The sequence below is a fragment of the Podarcis pityusensis genome (assembly GCF_964106645.2).
Source record: "Podarcis pityusensis genome assembly, chromosome: 1".
Taxonomy (NCBI): Eukaryota; Metazoa; Chordata; class Lepidosauria; order Squamata; family Lacertidae; genus Podarcis; species Podarcis pityusensis.
Window position 1 is genome coordinate 28,724,676 of NC_138028.1, and position 21,805 is coordinate 28,746,480.

At 43.2% G+C, this 21,805-nt stretch overlaps 1 protein-coding gene and 1 long non-coding RNA gene across 28 annotated transcripts in view; one reads left to right on the plus strand and one right to left on the minus strand.

Moving 5' to 3' along the window:
* The window catches only part of NRXN3 (neurexin 3), a 1,227,884-nt gene that overhangs the window by 651,877 nt on the left and 554,202 nt on the right, over window positions 1-21,805 (minus strand). For 16 of the 24 annotated variants that reach the window (XM_080973879.1, XM_080973871.1, XM_080973878.1 and 13 more), the window contains 4 exons: window positions 15,485-15,866; window positions 14,983-15,173; window positions 12,699-12,872; window positions 5,690-5,716 (listed from right to left, as the gene is read on the minus strand). In XM_080973879.1, the coding sequence (XP_080830005.1) occupies window positions 5,690-5,716; window positions 12,699-12,872; window positions 14,983-15,173; window positions 15,485-15,866 (774 nt within the window). The remainder of the gene's footprint in view (window positions 1-5,689; window positions 5,717-12,698; window positions 12,873-14,982; window positions 15,174-15,484; window positions 15,867-21,805) is intronic. The other 8 variants (XM_080973872.1, XM_080973867.1, XM_080973869.1 and 5 more) reach the window with 1 other exon arrangement.
* LOC308459244 lies at window positions 175-21,671 on the plus strand. 4 transcript variants are annotated; one of them, XR_013977937.1, is made up of 5 exons: window positions 175-298; window positions 5,697-5,762; window positions 6,356-6,463; window positions 10,733-10,838; window positions 21,265-21,671. It is a non-coding gene; the product is annotated as an uncharacterized lncRNA (long non-coding RNA). The 4 variants fall into 4 exon arrangements; XR_013977939.1 differs by lacking the exon at window positions 21,265-21,671 and adding an exon at window positions 660-838 and having other exon boundaries at window positions 205-298; window positions 10,733-11,418; XR_013977940.1 differs by lacking the exon at window positions 21,265-21,671 and adding an exon at window positions 4,927-5,045 and having other exon boundaries at window positions 207-298; window positions 10,733-11,418.

Sequence of the window (21,805 nt, forward strand, 5' to 3'; positions counted from 1 at the left end):
TATTTAGTTACAGCCTGTTTGATGGACAGTAGTTGAGCTTCTGGATCATTGTGCTCGCTTCACCTCTTTGGCATTCCCCAAGGAAGTTTCACATGAGGACTAGATTTCTTGTGGAGAATTCTTCTTCTGCTATTTCTGTTCCTCGCTGATGTCATAATTCCCCTGCCTGTGACACTAGAATCTTGGCCATGGCAAGGGGGATGTCACAGGGAATGAGGATTATGGAGGAGAAAGCAAGAGGAGCCCACCAGGGCTTTAGATGCCAAAGAAGTCTGTTTTCATGCACATGACCCTTCAGGTAACAGCTGAGGGCAGAAGCAATGGAGATAGGATACATAATTTATGTGCACAGGGAATGAGAATTGGCACTGAGTAACATCTTTCTCAAGCTCTCCACAAGGTGTCATAAGCTTCATTTCTATTCATGGCATTTCTGGTGCCATTTAACAAGATCCTGCCTGCTTAATAAAGCTTTAAAATATTAACGTTTAATTGTGCAATCACCGGTATAGATTTCAGATGAGTCTGTTTATAGGTTTTAATTTATGAAAAGAGTGTTTGGTTGTTATCATTTAAATCCATCCAACCAATCTCTCTCCCCCACCTCTGCCTCCAAATCTCTTTCTTTCTGTTTAAGGGGATTTTCTTTCACATTTTAGGAAAAACGAACTGGCTCTCTAGAAGCCCCCACCCAACACAAATGAAGTAGAAAATAATAACCAGTGAAAGATTGTCAGCCTAGAATAACTGGCATTTGCTGCACAGTTGTTGGTCTATACCGATTATCCCTACAAAAGTATGTGCGCTTGATAGGAGAAGTGACTCTGCGCATTAATTGGTATGTTATCAACACAAATCAGCAAATGAAACTTTTTCTATTACTCCCTCTCCTGTCTGCGAACAGCGCTGGCTCCCGGCCTCTAGAGTGAGATGAGCGCACAACCCTAGAGTCTGTCAAGACTGGCCCGAACAGGCAGGGGTACCTTTACCTTTTATACAGGTATAGGCCAGGGGTCTGCAACCCGCGGCTCCGGAGCTGCATGTGGCTCTTTTACACCTTTGCCGCGGCTCCGGGGCAGATACTAGCGAGGGGAGGAGGCGCATTGTGCGCCCCGACACTCCCCACTGTGGCGGGCGCTGTACTGGCTGTGACGTCGCATGGGGGTGGTGCGTGCGTTAGTCACGCACCGTCCCGACGTCACCTTCCCACCCGCCCGCCCGCCACATTGTAAGGGGCATGTACGCTGGTCACTGCACTGAAAGGGGGCATGTACGCTGGTCACTGTTTTGAAGGGGAGTGAAGAACACACACACACACACAAAAACGTAACTTGTTAATTTAACGTTTATTTCTATAAGGAAGAGTAATTCTGAGGGGTCAAACAAAGAAATAATAAAAAGTGACAAAAAAGTTATTTTTATAATGACGAGTTTTGCGGCTCCCAGTTTTTTTTTCTTTGGAAGCGGGTCCAAGTGGCTCTTTTTGTCTTAAAGGTTGCAGACCCCTGGTATAGGCTGTTTTCAAAATTGTGCAAGAGGAAGGTAGCTTGTTCAGTGGATTGTTGTCTTTACCTCATCCCTCAGCAGCACCCCTCCCCCCCCCCAAAAAGCCTCTCCAAAAGGTGAAGCAGACCTGCATAGTGAGCTGTGTCTTCTAGGTCTCCAATGTGTGTTTAGGGGAAATTGTCTAAAAGTGGGTGGGGTTCCTCCACCTGTTTTTGGCCTTTCCCCTCTGCCTCATAGCAGGCATGGATGACACAGTGCACAATATTTGGTCGGTACCCACCTTGATCTCTGAAGGGAGAAGCTTTTTGGAAGGTAGTGTGTGTTGAAAGGAGAGAGAAGGGTAAGGGAAAGATCCATTGCACAAACTCACTTTCCACTCTCATATCAATGGATGCAACCCTATAAAAATATGGTGTCCCTTGCACTTTCTAAAGATTGGGAAAATGTAAATAATAGGGATGGAGCATGCAGTGGTGGAGGAGGCCACTAGGGCATCTAGGGCAGCGCACTCAGAGCTGGGGTGAGCCGCCCATAAGGGTGGGATGCACCGCAGGGCCTCCAGAGTCTGCCCACCTCCTCCCACTCAGCCACCCCACAGCTGGGGGGAGGGAGGCAGCAGGAGGACCATTTGGGCAGCGCGGAGCCTGTGCACGCCCAAGCCACCGTGTCTCTCCCAGGAGAGATGCGTGGCTCAGGCACGCTGCAGGCCCAGCGGTGAGTGCTGCCCGACATTTTGTCACCCCCCTCAGTGGTGACACATGGTCCACAACCACCCTTCCTCCGCCCCTGGGTGGGAGCGTGACTCAGCAGTCCATGAGTGCATTTGATTGTTATGCAATGTGATGATAAGGAGGAAGGAAGCACAAGTGTCTTCCAATAGATAAGGAAAGTTAAGTCCATGCCTCTGGTTGACCAAAGATGCAAACATTGATGGACAGGGCCGAGGCAAACTAAAAGGTTTGGGGGTTTTAATTAACACTTACTATATAACTTAACTGGCTTTTTTTGCCTTGAGTAAAATTAGCAGATACCCAGAACTTATTTGCTACATAATGCTGGGATCAGGGGTGGATTTTGGTAAACTTTCGTAATATGGCACCCTATGCAAAGTCAAAAATTGGCGCACCCAAGTGGCACATAAATTTCTAATTATCTTTAAATGTTTTAATAGTTTTTTATTGATAATTTTATTGTTTCTTGTAAATCACTTAAGAGATTTTATTACAATCAAGTGATATATACATTTTGTTAAGAAATAAATAAATGTGACTGGTCCAAAAAAGTAGTGCCATAATTCAAATCAGTGTTTTTTTGCCCTCAATGACATCATAACATACTCAGATCTGGGCAGCACACAGAACTCTGTTGTCAGCCAAAATGTGACTCCTGGCTGGTTGGACTCAAGAAGGAGAAAGAAGACCTAAAAGGAACACCCCTGTAAGGGGAGGTAATTCCAGATCCCAGTTGTATTTTTCAACATTCAAACTTGGTGGTTTGACTTCCAAATAAGCAAGAATAAAATGAGGCAGGTCATTATACAAGCTTATGAGCATATATCAAAATCAGGCTGTCCTCAGGTGGGTAGATGAGACTAAAGGTATTTGTTTTAAAATGTCTAGTTACGACTCCCCAGATAAAACTTCAGATTTCTCCCTCTATTCAACAAAAATAATACATACCTTCCTTTTTCTGTTCCCTTTCCCCTCACAACACTCAATAACAGTTTTGCATAGGCCATGCCTGTAAAAGGATGAGTAAGCTGGGATGCCCCTCCCATGGCAAAGTGAACCGCATAAAAGGGAATATGTCTGGATCTTATAATTGCAAGGAAAGCAAAGAGGGGAGTTAAGTGTGTGAGAAAAAGGAGATGTGTACAACACTCATCAGAAGTGGAAACAGGAAGGAAGGAAGGAAGGAAGGAAGGAAGGAAGGAAGGAAGGAAGGAAGGAAGGAAGGAAGGCGACTAAAATGAGGAGTGTTAGAAAGGTATAGTGGGCAAGTCTTTCTCCACCAGACCTCCCCATCGTCCAGGTCACAGCAGCACAGAAAACAGCCCCTCAGATCTCAAGGGAGTTTCAAGTTTCCACGTGGACTCAGATATCCAAACCTATACAGCAAAGATTGGTTTCCCGAAATTAAGGTACCTCTGCATGACACTGTCTGGCACTCAGAACGACTCAGAAGAAGAAGAAAAACATTTCCTCTATTTTATAGGAAAGGGGTGAGGGTCCTGAAACAGCCTAATGGAAATTTGTAAATGCTCTGAAGGGCAGTGGTCTTGACAGCAGGTATTGTGTAGAGTTTTTGAATGTGAAGCCTATATATCAGCTCAGCCGTAACTGGCCAATTAGGTCAAGTTGCAACTCTGAGGACTACCTCATGCTATACTCATTTCAGACACAGAACATACTTACACATCGGAAATAGCATATAGCCTGTGTGTAGATCATTATCTATGTCCATCACAAACAGATAAATCATTGCACGGACACAAGATGGGAAAATCTGGGAATCTGGCCAAATGTGGCTTCTTGGCACGTGTCCCGAAATCAAATATGTATTTCTTGGAATCTGTTACTTTCATGTTAGCAGCATCACTCATTATGTCGGAACCAGGGAAATGAAAGAGATTCTTTTCTTCGACAGTTCTTTTCAACATCATGGGGGCTTTCTTGGCATCCCAATATCTCTCTCTTTTTCTCCATCATTTAGTAGGATTGTATTATTTTCTTGATTTTATTGTCTTAACTCCCTGTCAACTGCTTCGACAAAGCAGTGTATAATTATTAGTAATAGTAATAATTTTGTTGCATTTTATGATTATTATCCTGCTTCATCTTTGGTTTAAAAATTATTTTAGCATATTAGATTTAATCACTTCCATCATTGCACCTCTTGGGTTTCCTTATATTGCTATTTTTTTGCTGTACATCCCCCCCCCCCGACTCTTCCTGGAAAATTGTTAGTTGTCTAGACTTTTGTGTCATCTCTATCAAGTCTTATAATATGATTAATCAAAATGGTAACTGGATAAGGTCAAGTATAATCTAAATTATGCCTTTTGGTTTCAATACATACACAAGAATCTTCACACTTGCCAGTTTTCATGTGTGTTTTGTTCTCCACAATCCCAAATAACTTTATCTAGAGAAAATATGTTTGATGCACCCCAGGAGAGTCTTAATGAAAATCTTAGGTGAACATGAAAAACTTGTCCTTCCCACCCTTATCCTTAAGTTTTTTCCAAAACCCATTCCAACAGAAGAAACCCAGTTTTTGATTGTGCTTACCATCTCAGCACAGCAATTACTGATGTTTTCTGGTGTTAGCATTTAAACGTCTTAGGAACAACTTTTGGCTTCATTCATTAGCCACCAACATTAAATTACCTACTTTACTTTGCTTTTCCTCTGATTTTAGTTAATGAAATCCATCTTGCCCAGCTCCAGTCTCCTGCAGTCCATTCTACTCTTCAACTTTGGACTTTCCTCCATCCACATCCTTCAGTGTCTTTGTTACCCAACATGCATTGATAACTGGTTTGTATGACATCACTAGATTCCTCTTTAAGAAGCTGGGCACAAACTTTTAACAGGGCCTGCCAATGGCTATTTCATCCAACGCAGACTTTGCCATCCTGCCACCCTCTCAATATTTTGTACTACACCTCCCATCGGCTCCAGCCTGTCTGGGAGGTGTAGTTCAAAATGTCTGGAGAGCACCAGATTGTTGAAAGCTGTTCTAATGCATGGAACAGCACAAAGAGGTCACATTTCACCCACTTCTCTACAGTGTAGACTGGACTAGAAACTTCTCAGTCCTCCAAAGGACTGATTCACATTTTTATTTCAGTAACCAGACATCCAGTGCCATTTTTTGTTATGTTAACCCCTTATTTCAGGAAATCAAGCTGTGCAGTTATGGATACTCTTAGAATGAGATACAGTCAAACCTCTTAAGCTACCCCAAACCATACCTAGACATTTCTCCCCCAAATCCTTGCCACCCCATTCTCCAACCTAGCAGGTTGTGGAATGCTTGCTGTACCCATTTGGCTTAGAGATGTGACTGCATCAAATAATAATAATAATAATAATAATAATAATAATTAAAAGGCTCTAAAGGTTACATTAAAAGGCATCTTTCAGTCCAAACTGGCAATGGAAACAAAAACCTTCTCTACCTTGCAGGTCAGCTTTGGTCAACTCAACTTTGTTAGCAAAAGAATGGAAAAAAGCGAAAACAATAAACCAGAGGTTAGTAAAATGGCAGATAAAACCGGGGTAACATCACTAAAAAGAAACAAACAAAAAAACAACTGGAATAACCAGCACAGCCCTTATGCACACTGAAGAGATTTGGGAGGGGTGACGCCACCAAAGACAACACACAGACACATCAGGAGAGAGGCAGCCATAAGGGCCTCAGTCCATCACTACCTGAACAACATCAATCCAAAACAGCAGACAACATAGCACAGACAAGGGAGGGGGGAGAGTAGACACATTTCTGAAGCACGGAACATCAGATGGAACATTAACGGCACATGATTCACCAATATTCATAAATGAAGCAGCAAACAATAGTGTTTCATTTCCCGCGAGGAGCCTCCCTATTCCCCAAGAAAAGCCTAGAGTCAATCGGAATCAAATTAAGTCAATATGGCTGCCAGTGAACCAATCTGGGTATTTCCCTCTGTGATATGCACACCCAGAATGGAAAGACAAAAGACTCCTTCCTCAGATCACCTCTCCTCACAGGGTTTTATCACTATGAGTTTTTATTTCTTTGTATTTTAAAAGCAAGATAGACAGTCCGATGTAAATGGCAACGTTTTCTCCCTTGTAAGATAGCACAATCACCAATTGTGGAAGATGACTCCATCTATGGGCTCCTGCTTACGGAATCCACTGTGTTCTGGAGGAAGTGAACATGATGGCGGTCACTGAATATGCAGGTGAATATTGCCCTGTCCACTTTCATACGTTCTGAATCCTACTCTGTTCCTAGATGGTAAAGTGGCAGCTGCCGCTAGGAAGATCTTTGCTCACCTGTCAGCTGTACCTTTTCCTGGGTGTAACGAGAAAGTTTATGATGTAGAGATATTCCCTTAGTATTAAGAAGTTGGTAGTTTCAAGGCTGCTAATGTGCCTGCCTTTATTGACATCAGATGACTCCATTCCTGCTGCCCGCCCCCCCCCCCCCACTTCTGCAATGGAACCTAACTGAAACCAGGCACAATTCAAAATGCTGGTAATCACCTTAAAATCCCTAAATAGTTTGGGCCCAGGAAACTAAAAGGACCACCTGTTCCAAGATGATCCTTCTTCTCATTGGGATCTGCTGAGAGGACCTTGCTTGTACTGTAACTACAAAGGAATATTTCTCCCATGCCTTCCACCACTGTAACATTTAACACTTTTAACAGCCAATAGAGAGCAATCTTCATAATGCTTAAAAACTTGTTGCTTTGACGATATATGAAAACCTTGAAATGGCAATTACTTCTCCTTTGAAACTACTCTCTCTCCATCTCTTGACCAACACAATTAAGTATATTGATGAATATTTTAAAGGGACTTTTGAAAATGAGAGAGAAATATAGCATTTTCCCCACCTCCATAACTTCTTCTTTTTCCATTTAGCCCAATGATCAAATCAGTGGTATAAAGTCAAAAATACATTCTCTTATGAGCCAAACCCTAGACCAACTGCTGAACAGATTAAGGTCTCTTAAATCTAAATTGCAAAACTGGGGGGGCGCCATCCTCAAAAAGCCTTCTGTGCATTTTTCACAAGATTTAGTCAACATGGTTCCCTCCAGAGGTTGCTGGACTCCAACTCCCAACAGCCCCAGCCAACTTGGCCAATGTGGACTAGCTTTGCCTCTCCCCTTTCCCCAGCAATTGCCATTTCAGTCACCTTCCAACCTGTGAAAGATAATTATCTGAAGGGGGGGGACTTCTTGTATCCACGGAGACTTTGTGCATTTTAAAACCCCTGGAAAATCATGGATCTAACATATGTAGGGAGCTTCCATGGATATGGAAAGCTCCCTGCTTCAGAAAGTCACCTTGCATGAATGAAGAGGATGAGAGAATACTGCAACACCACCATGATATACTGTATATCTTAGATAATATAGTGTTATCAATAACAGCATCCACACTTTAATATTGGGCACAATAATGGTGGTGTTCTGAAGAAAGTCAATGTTCTTTGTTGGGTTCTGATGATTGAGTAAAAAATGGGGGGTTGGTTTCTCATAGCTACCTTTTGTGACTCATGACTTTGTTGCTCTGAGAACAAATCATATCTCTGGGCAGGCTGTATTTGCCGAAGTACAGTTTGTGCGTTAAAGACTGGAGGGTGGTCACAATGGAGATGGTAGTGATGGTGGAATGGCAACAAATGATGGATGACATAAGAATGAAGTCATAAACAGGCAGTAGACATGGAGACTCTCTCTCTCTCTCTCTCTCTCACACACACACACACACACACACACACGCACGAGTTACTCATTACAGAAAGTCTTAGTTCATTGCATTTTTTGTTCAGGATATCATCTAAAAGTGTCTTCATTCAATGCTACATTTGCTAGGGGATTATCAGCTGTTAAAATCAATGTCCATGGACTCAGTAAGTTGCACTTGACCCGTCAGATCAACAGAGGAGGGCTGGGTGGGTGCTTTCTTGTTTATTTTGAAGAAAGATCTCGTCTTCTAAGCTTTTCTTCTTCCATTTAAAGGTAATATTATTCTTGCCAGCAAGAAGATTGATTACATTCCTTCCAAGGGCCCCAACTACAAATGTCAGCACAATCCATGCAAGGTGCTCATTTCTCTACAGAGCTGTTCTCAAAAGCCACAAAGTTCTGAACTCAAAAGATTCAGGCGATAACTGGGTGGCTAGTTCTTTCTTGAATTTTAAGATCTTGCTTTCTCTTGTGTTGCTGAAGTATTCCAAATAGAAATTTGAGGATGGCAGAAAGCTGGTAGCTCAGTGACAGAGCACCTTCTTTGTAGGCAGATGGGTCCAGGTTCAACCCACAGCATCTCCAGGTAGGACTGGAAATGTCCCCTTGAGAGCCACTGCCAGTCAGTGCATTCAGTACTGAGCCAGGTAAACCAGTGGTCTGACTTGGTATAAGGAAGCTTCCTATGTTCTGCTGTAATTTGATTTCTAATTTCTCTGCTATTTGTCAATATGGGGACCATTGTGCATGGTGGTGTCTGTACATTTTGTGAATTTTTAGCTGGAGGAAAAAAAAGTTTATCAAGCATCTTAACTCTGAAATAGTTAACTTGAACAAGCCAAATTTGTTAGCACCAACTTTGTTTCATGCCCTGCACAGAAACATATATGTGGAGTTTAATCAGTGCTTGGTGTATTACGATGGGCTGCCAAGCACTGAATTTAGCAGTGTCAAAGTATAGGCCCAACCAGTTTTTCCCATGTGCAGGAAGCTGCCTGGGAGAAGGTAGGCCGTTAGCAGGGAACAAGGACAAAGAGATGGGCTATCAACAAAGGAAAGACTCTGAGCCAGCCAGAGAGTGGGAGAAGCCTCTTCCTGAGCTCTGAGACAGTAAACAGAGACAAAAGGAGAGCAGAAGGTTTAGGATTTTGAGGGCACAGGGAAGTGTCCATCTGCTAAATGCAGCGAGCTGGGGAGGGGGTGTTTGAGCACAATGTGGGCTCCCAGCCATGAGAGAGACAGGACCCTCTTGGAGTGTGATAATTTGATCCCCTCCTTTGTAGATTCAGGTTGTATATATGTCATAAAGACACCACAGTCTCTGCTGTGCATCATTCACAAAAGGCAACATAGACCTTGGAAGAGTTCGTTTGAAATCCCTGGAATCTCATACCATTTGGCTTGGACCCTAATGGGCTGGATGAATTCTGCATAAGGCAGGTTCCTATGTTCCTACAATAAACTGCTGGTCAAGCAATCTTCTTTGCTATAACTGCTTCTGCTAATATGGTGTGCCTGTTGTGACCAAGTCATTTTCTTATGCGGCTGAGAGTGCTCAGGTTTTTATGTAACTAATGCCAAGAATGTTATGATTTGATACAGCCTTTCTGCCTTAAATGCCACTCGTGATGATTATGTCATCCCACAGCTGAATACCTAAGGGCTGTGTGATAACCACCAGCTAAGGCTTGGATTCCTCACAGCTGGATGCAACAAAGCCCTTGGCTTTGCTAAAATACCTTTACAGGAGCATCTGAGCTGCCTGCAAAGCACTGATCAAACATTTAACAGGATAAGGAAGTAGCTGCCAAAAGCTTCTGGGTCAACTGCTGAAAAAAAGGCATTGTACAATGAATTCAAATCCAAAGGTCCATCCACAAACTCAGTTCTTCCTTAATTTATATCTCAAATTTTCAGCTAAAGATTTAAACCCAGGCTGGGCTATGCACAACATTCCTCTAAAATGTTCTTTCCCCCCATAGTACTGGATCTGACAATTTATGCATTAGGTGGTGATTTTTCCTCATCTATGCTGTCACCTTCACTAGCTGTTCTCTTTATTCTTTAAGATTCAGTGTAATATTACTGAGGAGAGCTTAAAAGACGCAAGGAGCAATCTTATACGGAACCAGATCAATGGTCCATCTACTACACTATATTTACATTGGTCTTCCCCAACCTGGTGCACTCCAGGTATTTTGGCTATGCTGGCTGAGACTGATGGAAGGTGTAGTCCAAAACATCAGATTGGGGCAGGCTGATCCGTGCTGACTGGTGGGGGTCCAAGGCAAAGTCCTTTCCCAAAGTTGCTGCTTGAAACTTTTGAACTGAAGTTGTCCCTGACTGAACCTGAGACCTCATATATGTAAAAACAAGCATTCCACCTCTGAGCTATGAACTCTGCCACTTTGAGCTGTGCTTGTCTTTTTAAATATGGTTAACATCATTTAAAAACGAAATTGGGCAACCAGGAGGATATCTGAAATCCTCCCGGTGCCAGAAAGTTAAGTAATCAGTCTTCCATAAAATTATATATATTTAAGAATATTAAACACTCATTGTGAGCAGCCAGAAACTATTCTAAGACTCTTACAGGGACCCATCTCTCAAAAGAAAATGTTGTGGGCCACTAAAAGGATTGTTTAAAAAGCCTAAGTGCGAAAGGGGGCCTCTTCTAAACATAAAAGCAATGTCCAACATCACATGAATGGCCATGATTATATTTCCCTTTCTTTCTTCTCCCACCAGCACGTCCCTGAGTCCCCATGTGCCCTTAGGGGTCTCCCAACACTCTAGAAACTGCAGTGGAGGAGAAGAGAGGGAAACTCAAGTTATGCAAGCAGAAGGCCATTGTGTAAGTGGACTGACAACACCGGATGTCACCCAAAGAGTATTTTCTTTTTTCTGAGGACTCAGCAATGGCAGCGATGTTCTGTTTCTCTTGTTTGATACTGAGAGATTATCTCCTACCTGCCTTCTTCACAAGCCTTTGTCTGTTCAAGGACAAGTGTTTTCACAAAAACCTTATCACCCAGATTTCTCTTTCCAAACCATTCTATATCAAAACACTGCACAAAAAGACACTGTCTCAAAGCTGTATGTCATTTATTCCAAAATCATATAAAATTTGAGACTGCTTGTGGGGAACACAGTCAACCTGGCCATGGGATCCACAGACTCTCAGAAAGGCCAGTGGGAGAATACCCAAAACATACAGGAACAGACCAGTAAAATAATGGTGAGACATAGAAAAAGTATAATTTGGCACTCTATAGAATATGAAAGGCAACTGTGCTGTACGGCAACTTGTGGAGTCCAATGCAGGGTTCAAGAACTTTTGATTATACCAGATTATAAAATCTGGCCTCAGAGAGCGTTAAATGGGTAGGAAAAACTGAATAATCAGGGAAGTAATGTTCAAGACCTCTTTTCTTTTACTCCCTGTCATTGCTCTCTTTGACCAACTCACAGTGCCGAAGCATTTCCAGCTGTCTCCCTGTAATAGACACAATGTTTGAATTGGTCCCAGGGATGTGATGTAAAAGAGAACTTGGTCTCAAAGCATGGTGATGTCTTTGCTAAGGAGGTTATCAAAAGCTTGATGCTCAGGTGCAGATCTGGACTGTGGCATATGACTATACCCTAGCAGTTAATCAGAGCTGGAGTGGTGGCAGTAGGGGCCAGCATGGGAGGGTCGAGCCATCCTTCAGAAACCAGCTTCACTGCAGCTTACCTGTGCAACAGTGGAGCAGGACAGTGGGAAGGTTGGGGTTCTGCAGACACACTGGTGGGAGCATGGATTGGATTGGTTCTGCTGGTGTGCCTCCACAGTACTGACTTCAGCACTGCCTTGAGCCAGTACCACCCAGGTAAGCTGCAGCAATGTCGTGTCAGGAGGACAGCTCCACCCCAGCACACGTTGATGTTTATGTGTGTTGTGTGACCTCAATTTCTATGTGGGTTGCTTTTGTGTTGGGCACCTCCTAAATGTTTGTGCGTCTTCCATTCTGGAGAGACACACAACATGAATGTCAGGGGACTGCCATCGGAACAGGAGAGGGAGGCAGTGGAATACAGAGAGCTTCCAACACTTCTGAGGAGCAGCCCCTCATCCAGCAGTGGGGAGAGCCACACCTCCAGTGGAGCAGAGGGGGAAGGGGGCAGCCAAGCGAGGGGAGGGCTGAAAGATGCTACTGAGAGCCCAAGCGCCTCGCTAGCCCGGCTGGACACGAGGCAGACACGCCGTTTCCGTCACCCAGCTTGCGCAGAGGGGTGAAATGTAAGGAGGGGAGGCAGAGATTTGGGGTGTCTAAGTTCTTATGTTGGGGGAGAAACTGGAAGGGGCCACTCCCAGAATCTGCAAGTGACTAAGACAGACATGAACTTTGTGGTTCTGCACTGTAAATAGTTTGCACCAATAAAACCTGTAAAAGACAGGTCGGAGTCCTGCCTGGTTACTCACGAGCAACCACCACCAGCACCTGACAGTACCCAAAAAGGAAAGCTACATTACAACATGGAGTGTTTCACAGTCACCTCTCATTTCTTTTGCACACCCAAGCTGGTTACAATCATGGAGGCTGAATGTGGATGGCGATGGAGGAGGAATGTCACAACAAGCATCTATGGAGGAAATATGTGGTGGTGATGCAAAGAGCAGCATGGAGGTAGGGAGGGCTGTGTGAGAAGGAATGGCATTTTAGGTAGGCTGTACCTTCACATCCACGCTCAATCTGCCCACTGCGGTGAAGAGCATCGTTAATAAGATCTGGCAGGCGCCCGTTCAAGTCCACCGATGCCAGGCAGCCTTGAAACCCATCACGGGATGCTACCAACTTGGGGAGGTTGCTGTACATTCCTTGAACCAGGCCAGCAATGTAAAGATCACCTGGAGGGAACCAAGTAAAAGGCAAAGGAAAAGGTTAAGGCAAACAGCGGAGTTATGAGGTTGCATCCAATGTGTTCTGCTCACTCAAGGGGACTTCCTCTCACACTCCTCTCCCCACATGAACGGGTGACTGTGGGGGAGAGGAAGGGGAAGGGGATGCCTGTTTTGCAAGTGGAACAGCAGCACAGGATATAACCCACAGGGTGCCCAGCACTTAGGATGCATTCAGACATGGGGAATATTGGGTTTGTTTTCCCGATTATAATGCTATAACAGTGTCCCATTATTGAATGTTCTTTTCACACGGCAGTGCCTGTTGCTTTGTGGAACTGTGACTTTTTGACCAATACACCACTGTGTTGCACCAAATTGCTCCCAAGGATGTATCAGCTCTTCCATTAACAAGCCCTCTTGGATCCACTTGTTGAGATTTGTGGTTTCCCTGCCAAAGCAGCTTCGTGTGTGAGACCAGGAGAGGCAGCCTTGTGCAGGCTCCCCAAGCACCTTTCATGGCATTGAAACGAGAACTTTGGGCATGTCAACTTCAGCACCTTTGGCCCTGGAAAGTGTTTCTTCTTAAGTTTCCTAACCGAACAGCAAAACACACACCAGTGAAAAGATAGAGGGAAGAGCTGCCCACAGAAGAACAGCCTGCTGATTTGATTTTCTTCTCGGTAGTGGCGCTTGGCCTGTGGAACGCCCTCCCATCAGATGTCAAGGCAATAAGCAACTATCTTACTTTTAAAAGACATCTGAAGGCAGCCCTGTTTAGGGACGTTTTTACTGTTTAATGCTGTATTGTGTTTTAATATTCGGTTGGGAGCCGCCCAGAGTGGCTGGGGAAACCCAGCCAGATGGGCGGGGTATAAATAAATAAATTAGTAGCAGTAGTAGTAGTACAAATGACTGTCTGTTATAGAAATAGGGAGCTATTTTACTCAACGTATAAGTCTAGGAAGGAAAATGCAAAATATGAATCAAGACAACTTTCAACATATACCCAAATTTATGTACACTAAATACAACTGTAACAGTTTTAGCCATATCTATATGGCCTGAAAGACCCACTGGAGGATAGGACACACATTGGTGAGGGGGGGGGGGGACTCATGACAGAGAGACTCATGAAAGTCTAGCCCAGTGGAAAAGTTCTAAGGTTCTTATATTTGTTCATTTTAAAAGACTGAGGCTTGGATTTTGAAAACTCATCACATGTAAAAACTGTTCTTGAATTAGAGCATTTCAGACTGCAGATGGGAGATCACACAATTCACTGCTCTCCCATATAAAATCTGCCTTACAACTAGATGCCAGAGTAAAGGGGGTTTGCTCACCATTCTGTTTCACCCATTAACATTTAGGAATGGAAGAATCCATTTTAAATGGATTTATACACAGAACATGGTAGTTCCAACCTGTTTGTGTTTTGTCCATACTGAACTGCCTCTTGCATCAATGAATTCAAGTTACAATAAAGAAGAATTATGTGCTGGTTACTTTGGGTAACCTGGAGTGTATATGTGTATAATGCACATGTAATATGCATATAATGTGTACAATATATGGTAACTGTTTGTATCTTTAGTGGAACACAAAAAACCTTGCTTCTCATTTAGATCAAGAAATGAGCTGAAAATTAGAACAAGAAGAAATCCATGTGGATAAACTCAAAATGATTCTTTTCAGAAAATTGCATCCCTACTAGTACTGTATGTGTAGAGCGCTGTGTGGTATGAAATTGTGTGTGTGTGTCTTCTTGAGGAATTTCTTCTTTGGGAATTCCAGTAGGATCTAACCTAGTCTGCACCTCTTGGACCAATATGCAGATAAGAATTTAGCTGCCCTCCAAGTTTCACAGTGCGCAAGGCAAGGTTCGGATGCGGTTCTCATCTCAAAAAAAAGCTTATCAAAATACAGTGATAAGAAATGCATATGCAAAGTAATGTCCATTCCAAATAGCACCTGGCTTTTAAATGTGGGAGGTCTCTCCAAGACCTACCACCTAATTTGTTTTTGACTGGAATTGCCAAGGATTAAACCTGGTGCAAAATGGTGCATCATGAATACAAAGAATATATTTTACCTGATCTGGTAAGATCCAGTTACTTACCCTTAAGGTCAAGGTTTTTGGCACCATTGATGACCTGAGTAACAACCCTGGTGTCCACTTTTAGGCTGTGGGTGTTGCTGTTGTCTCGGGAGATGACTACATTGTGCCACTGGTTGTCATTCAAAGGCCGGTCACTATTGCCTTTGATGACATTAGGTCCATTCCCAAGGTCAAACACGTAGTGTATATACCTGCAAATGACACAAGTGCCTACTCAGAAGAAAGCCCAGAATGAAAATGAATTAATGGCTAAGACACAAAAAAGATTCAAAACATCTGCAACAGTCTGCTCTAATTTTCTAACCAAAATTCCAGATGGTCTTAATGAGTTGTCCATGGTCAAAGAGCAGAATAAGAAGCTTCATCAGGACAGGTCATATTTTATCCAACTTACCTTCCCAGGAGAAAGAAGAATATGAATTTATAGTCAGACTTGTGACGGCACAATTGCCTACATGGATTGACCAACCTACTCCCAGAGACAACATAATATCTTACTTACCCCTTGACCAGCTCAACTGCAATGAAATCATTTCCATCACCACTGTTGAAAAGGATGAAGCCATCAGCAGAGGTTGTCTTGAACTGGAAGAACAGGTGCATGGAGGTGTAGGCCTGCAAAGTTGCCAAGCTCAAGTAGCTGCTCTTGGTCTTGAAGGTGACAGGGTCCGCAATGATGTTGCGCAGCCCAAAGCGGGCTTTCAGTTCACAGTAATCAATGTCACCATTCTTGCACAAGTCAATGTAGAGAAGGCCATTGAACATGAGGCTCTGGAGGTGGCCAATGAAGCTGGAGGGAATGACAGAGATATAACGCTTCTCTGTCATTATCCCAGTCTCAATATTGTGGAATTCCAAGCGGGTGTGGTCACCAACCATAGTACCTGAGGATCAGAAAACAGTAAATAAAGCTGAAAAAAAAGTTCTGCAGCTAATAGGACTGGTAATATGAGGCCTGCCTCCAAGGTATTACTCTTGGTTAAGGTTTCTAATACAGTACTAATGACCATTTTCTGTTCTTGCCTCTGTACTATGGAATGTCCTTCCCTTTTCCATACATGAAGCAGCCACCATCAGTTGCTTCAGGCATCTTGTAAAGATACATATTTTTTCTCCAGGCTTTCCCTAAGACATAAGATCAGACCTGGCTTTATGTGTTTCAACTCCCTGAATTTGTATTTAATGGGGGGTTTTATGCTTCCATGTGCTCTTATATTAATGCTTTATTAGTTCTATGAGGTATTTTTGCTTTAATTATATTATTTGTTTTGTACTGTACACCACTTAAGAGATTTTAAAGAAATTATTAGATGCTATGTAAATACTTTTAAAAGGGAGGAAATAAGTTATAATGTAGTGTGCATGTTACTGCTGCCAATATCTCCTTTCCCTTTACTCTTGGTGGGGGAAAAGTTTTGCAAACTGGATGAAAGACCTGAGTACTGGGTTGCCTATTCCACACAGCCCAAACTGGGTTGGAGATAAGTCTCCCAGGGCTTGTTATAGACATAACCTCAATGAAAGCCTGGGCAAGCTTAAAAGTGCAATGGAATCTCATCAGCACTCCATATATCTATCACCTGCTGTAACTACCAGAACCAGAAAGCCACTATTTTTAATAAGCATAAAAAATCAAGTTTACAAATTAAAATGTGTTGTGTGGTGAATGCTCCAATCTATAATGTGCTCCTGCATTTACATTAACCTACAAATATCCAACAATACTCCTTCTTTAATCCTTTAGAAATGACATGTTCTTAATGACAGCTCAGCCAATTCTTGAAATCTGCATCAGAAAAACCTGTGTATGTTTTGCCATCACAATCTACTATTTATTACTTGAGCTGAAGTGCTACACTGTATGCTGTGTGATGTTATCATGCTTTTAAAAACAGCATACCTTAACTCCCAATAATATATAGTAATAATATAAGCCCATGGCATTGTATGGGAAGGCTAATACCTGTGTTCCACAGGAAAGTCTAGCATCACTTAGTTCCTTCCTGGTTCTTATTATAGTGGTACCTCGGGTTAAGTACTTAATTCATTCCGGAGGTCCGTTCTTAACCTCAAACTGTTCTTAACCTGAAGCACCACTTTAGCTAATGGGCCTCCTGCTGCCACCACGCCGCCGCCGATTTCTGTTCTCATCCTGAAGCAAAGTTCTTAACCTGAGGTACTATTTCGGGGTTAGAAGAGTCTGTAACCTGAAGCGTATGTAACCTGAAGCGTATGTAACCCGAGGTACCACTGTATTGTTGAACCAAAGTTTGGCTTAGTGTACCATCTGATCAAGGACTCAAGGCTGAAAGCTTTTGCTCTGCTAAGTGTACCTGCTTTACAGACTGGGCTCATAATGGTCTGGTTCAGTTAGCTTGACCAGCGCATTACTTGAATGAGTGGTTGGGTGTTTCTTTCTCTTTAAGACATGTCTCCCAACTACAACTGAGAGACTGAACTCAGGATTGTAAAGGACATTTTTCAGCTGCCAAACTGTTGCTAACTGTGCAAACATTGAGCTACTAAGAGATATGGAATACCGGGGGGCGCACTGGAAGATGGCCGACAATACCATCTCTCCGACCCACACGGGGTAATTAAGAGGCTGTTATGGGAGTAGGCCAGTGTGGTGTAGTGGTTAAGAGCGGTAGTCTCCTAATCTGGGGAACCGGGTTCGCGTCTCCGCTCCTCCACATGCAGCTGCTGGGTGACCTTGGGCCAGTCACACTTCTCTGAAGTCTCTCAGCCCCACTCACCTCACAGAGTGTTTGTTGTGGGGGAGGAAGGGAAAGGAGAATGTTAGCCGCTTTGAGACTCCTGAAGGGGAGTGAAAGGCGGGATATCAAATCCAAACTCTTCTTCTTCTTCTTCTAGGCAGCCTCCCTTGTTGCCCCAAGGAAATGGGGAACACTGCCCTTACCTGCTGTGCCCATAAATCACCCCCTAATTTGAAAGAAGGGGGTGAGGGCCCTAGGCAGAATGCCCCCGTGTGGACCTCGGCTCTCCTGGACGCTCTCTCTGATCGCGCACTAGCTGCAGCAATTTGGAATAATTAATTACAAAAGAAGCAAATGCACATATTTCAAGTGAAGAAGGGGAGTGAAGTCTGCTAATTTAAGTGACCTCTGCGAAAGAAGACGACGGGTTGGAGAAACAGGAATATTTTACGATGAAGGTGTATGTTGACAATGGGACTGAATGGGGGGGGGACCTTTTTTACTTTCCTTCTATGTGATTTACAAGAACCCCTCCTCATTAGAATCGTCGGTTGAACTGACCCAAGCAGGATGATTAAGGTCTGTGTGGAGATAAACTTTAACTAAAAGTATGCTTTATGGAGATCGAGAAGCAATAAGAGCTTTTGGAATGGCGCAGCAATTAATTCGGAGTTGCCATCTTGCCAAAGGATTTATAGCCGAGAGAAGGAACGGACTTGTTTTCAGACTGCATTCCTGGTGAATCTCCTCAGAGGTTTTGAGAAAGGAGGCAGATTGGTGAAGATTAATGACGCTAAGACTGTTTTGATGTATGGAAGTGATGTTACATGGAAAACGTCTGGATATGGCTACTGGATAAAAAATAATAATATCCACGCAGGATTACAAACTGTCTAACCAGCTTGTGGAGACTATCAGAGGTCACAAAGAGAAAGGAAAAATATATGAAAATAACAACAAGAGATGTGGAAAAACAAGAAGAAAGGACTGGATAGTACTGTGAACATCATAAGGTTAGATTTGTGGACATTAAAACAGCAGTAAGAAGCAAGAAGTTGATTGGATCCCCTTCAGAACTTGAAATATGGGTACCCCCAACAAAAATTTAAAATTCGGCTGTGTAATTTGGAATTTATGTAATTTGGTTTGATTTGATGTGATTGGTCGGTTAATAAAAAATTATTCTTAAAAAAAAAAAAGAGAGATATGGAATACCAGACTTTGGGGAGTCAGTAAGCAAAGAGAAGATAAGGCATGGATTAGCAGCTGGCTGGTGGATTTTGGGAAAGTAGGGCCAGACTCATATCTCCACACAGCTCCTTGGGCCAGCCACTACAATGCTGTTCAGGTGTTTAATCTGAATGAATGATGGGGTAAGCAGGACAGTGTGAAGCAAGCTTCATCCCCACTGATGTATGGCATAACTGGCATTAATCTGAGGGAATTGCTTTTTGCAGGGACAGGAACCCAGAATGACATGAGGTGCAATTGAGACAGCCCCCTTCAAGCACAGGCCAATCACATCTTGGGCCAGGGAGTGCATCATCATAAAGGGAGCAGGACTTGCCACATACATTCCTGCTGGTCCCTTCATGGGTCCAACCTGAATGCCTGAAAAGGGCTTACTTCTCAAACCGCCTTACAGGTTTGTTGAGAGTATAAAATTTAGCCCATTTTTCTCCTTGGAGGAAGGGTGCAGGGCCAGCACATCCATTAGGTGGGGTGAGGGAACTGCCTCAGGCAGCAGAAGCCCCTAAGGCAGCACCCTGGCAGATACCTTGCCTGCCCTGCCACCTCCACCACTGCCCAAAGTCGTGTGAAGTCTTGCACAATTTCAGTGTGATCTCACTTGAAATTGGGAGGCAGAGGCAGCAGGGTGGCACATCCTGTTTTGGTTTCAGGAGGCAAAATAGGATGTGCATCCACTGGAAGGGTGGGATATGAATGAATGGTCTTCCATGTTACAGACTTCTCCAAAGACCCGTCCAACATTTTGGAATGTGCCATGCTCCACGCTGGAGTGAAGGACAGGGATCAAGAGTTCACCGGGACTGCCAACTCCCTACAAAACTCAGCCTAACTTAAAGTAACTTATTGCTGTATAGCAGGGGTGTCCAACAGGTCAATCACTATCTACTGATCAATAGTGGGGTGTCCGTGGTAGATCGTGGTCAATTGGGGGACCCTGGCCACCACCACCCCAAAAACAAATTTGGCTCCCTAAACAAAGCTCAACAACTTTACAACTTTGGTCAATCTCATGGGTAGATCATTGCCAGTTTTTTTTATAGTGGGTGTAGATCGCAGTGTCTTGAAAGTTGGACATGCCTCTGCTGTATAGAATCAGATCTTACAGATGCAAACAATTCAAAAACACTTTAGAAATAAATTGCCCTGCTTCCCAGTCTGAGGATTGTCAATTAAATTATCAAGGGCAAGGGGATGAAGAGAGGGAGGGAGGGAGGAAAGAAATGTGATGACGAAGTCATAAGAATGATAATGTGCTCGAGAGTCATCCTGCTGCTTTTCGCAAGCAGAAATAGCTTTACCCTACTGTCTGATGTTATTTTGGTTATCATTTGGTCCTGCTCTGTGATGTGGCAGGGGGTAAGGCAGAAGAAAGCAAATGGATAAAGCAGCCTCATTAACTTCAGATGGCAAATTACCTCTCAGTTTGGGCATAGCATGTCTCTATGCTGGTCTTTAATTATTTGCTTCTAGAAAAGCTCTAATTAAATTACTTCAACAGTATTCACACAACACACTCACAAAACTATACGGCTTCATTGTTAGATGCTAGAGCAGAGCCAAAATTTCACAGGATAATCCCCCCCCCAATAATATTTCTTTCCCCCCCTCTCCACTAGCAAAATATTATCCACACTGTTCTGCAAGGGGGAACTTTCTTTCTTTCTTTCTTTCTTTGGATTCCTTACTTACCATTCACCCAGAGCAGGTCACAACAAATTTTAGGAAACCATTTTGACACTGCTTTGTTACACATGCATATCTGTTTATTTACCAATATGCAGATGCCCTCCATGGCTATGTCATGTAGATGTTTATTTATATCCTCACTTGCATGAATAATAACTTACATATTTCAATATGTAAGATTAATTTAAAGTGGTTTAGGATTTCACATTTGCGTTCATAAAGCTAACAATTATGGACTCTAAATTCCATGCACACATTTCCTGCCCCCCCCCCCCAGCAAGCATGGCTGTGCAAGGCAGTGTGTGCCATCAAGCGGCTGTGCCTCAGCACTGCACCCTACTTAGCACTGATACTTTTCCAACATAGAGGTAGAAGACTGCAGTCCTAAACATGTGCACAGGATCGTCTTATGTAAAGCCAGTAATTTACATTTCTACCAGATTTTCCTGCAAAAATTCAATACTTTGAAATGATAGGATGGCTATTTACATTCCATATTTCTCTCTCCTGCTCCATTTCACTCTATTTAAACTCTCTTCTTCACAAATTTTAAGCCTGCCACTAGGCTAATAAAATGCACACTTACAAACTTGGATTTTAACCGCTTTATGTTTCAAATCCTTTCTAGATGTCAGGAAAACATCCTATGGGGCACAATCCAATAGTTACGGAATTCTGAGCCGCCTTCCTGAGTTCAGAACAGTCACAAAAGATAATAGGGCGTGTCTGGGATGTCGGAACTACAGATGAATTAAGAGGTGCAGTAGTAGGAAACCACCACTGGCTGCATTGTAACCCCTCTGATGGGCGGGGTACAAATAATAAATTATTATTATCATCATCATCATCCCTATCAAGGAAGTATGACAAAATAAGCACAGAAGCATGGTATCCTTTCCTGTTCCCACCACTGTTGTTAAATGGGATTAGTCTGAGCCTTTGCCCTTGGTTCAGATGTTTACCGAAGCTGATTACCTTGTTCACTATGGTGGAGAAGTGAGCATCTCCGTCACCAAGCTAATAAAGTGTATGTGATTCAGATGTTCCATGCGCCTCTTTTCATGGAAGCTACTTGTATAATTTGGGGTTCCTATGCTTCACATTACACTGTGAGCATAGTGTTAGGGACAATGGCATTCACCTGGGAACAGGATTACTGGGTCCAAGCT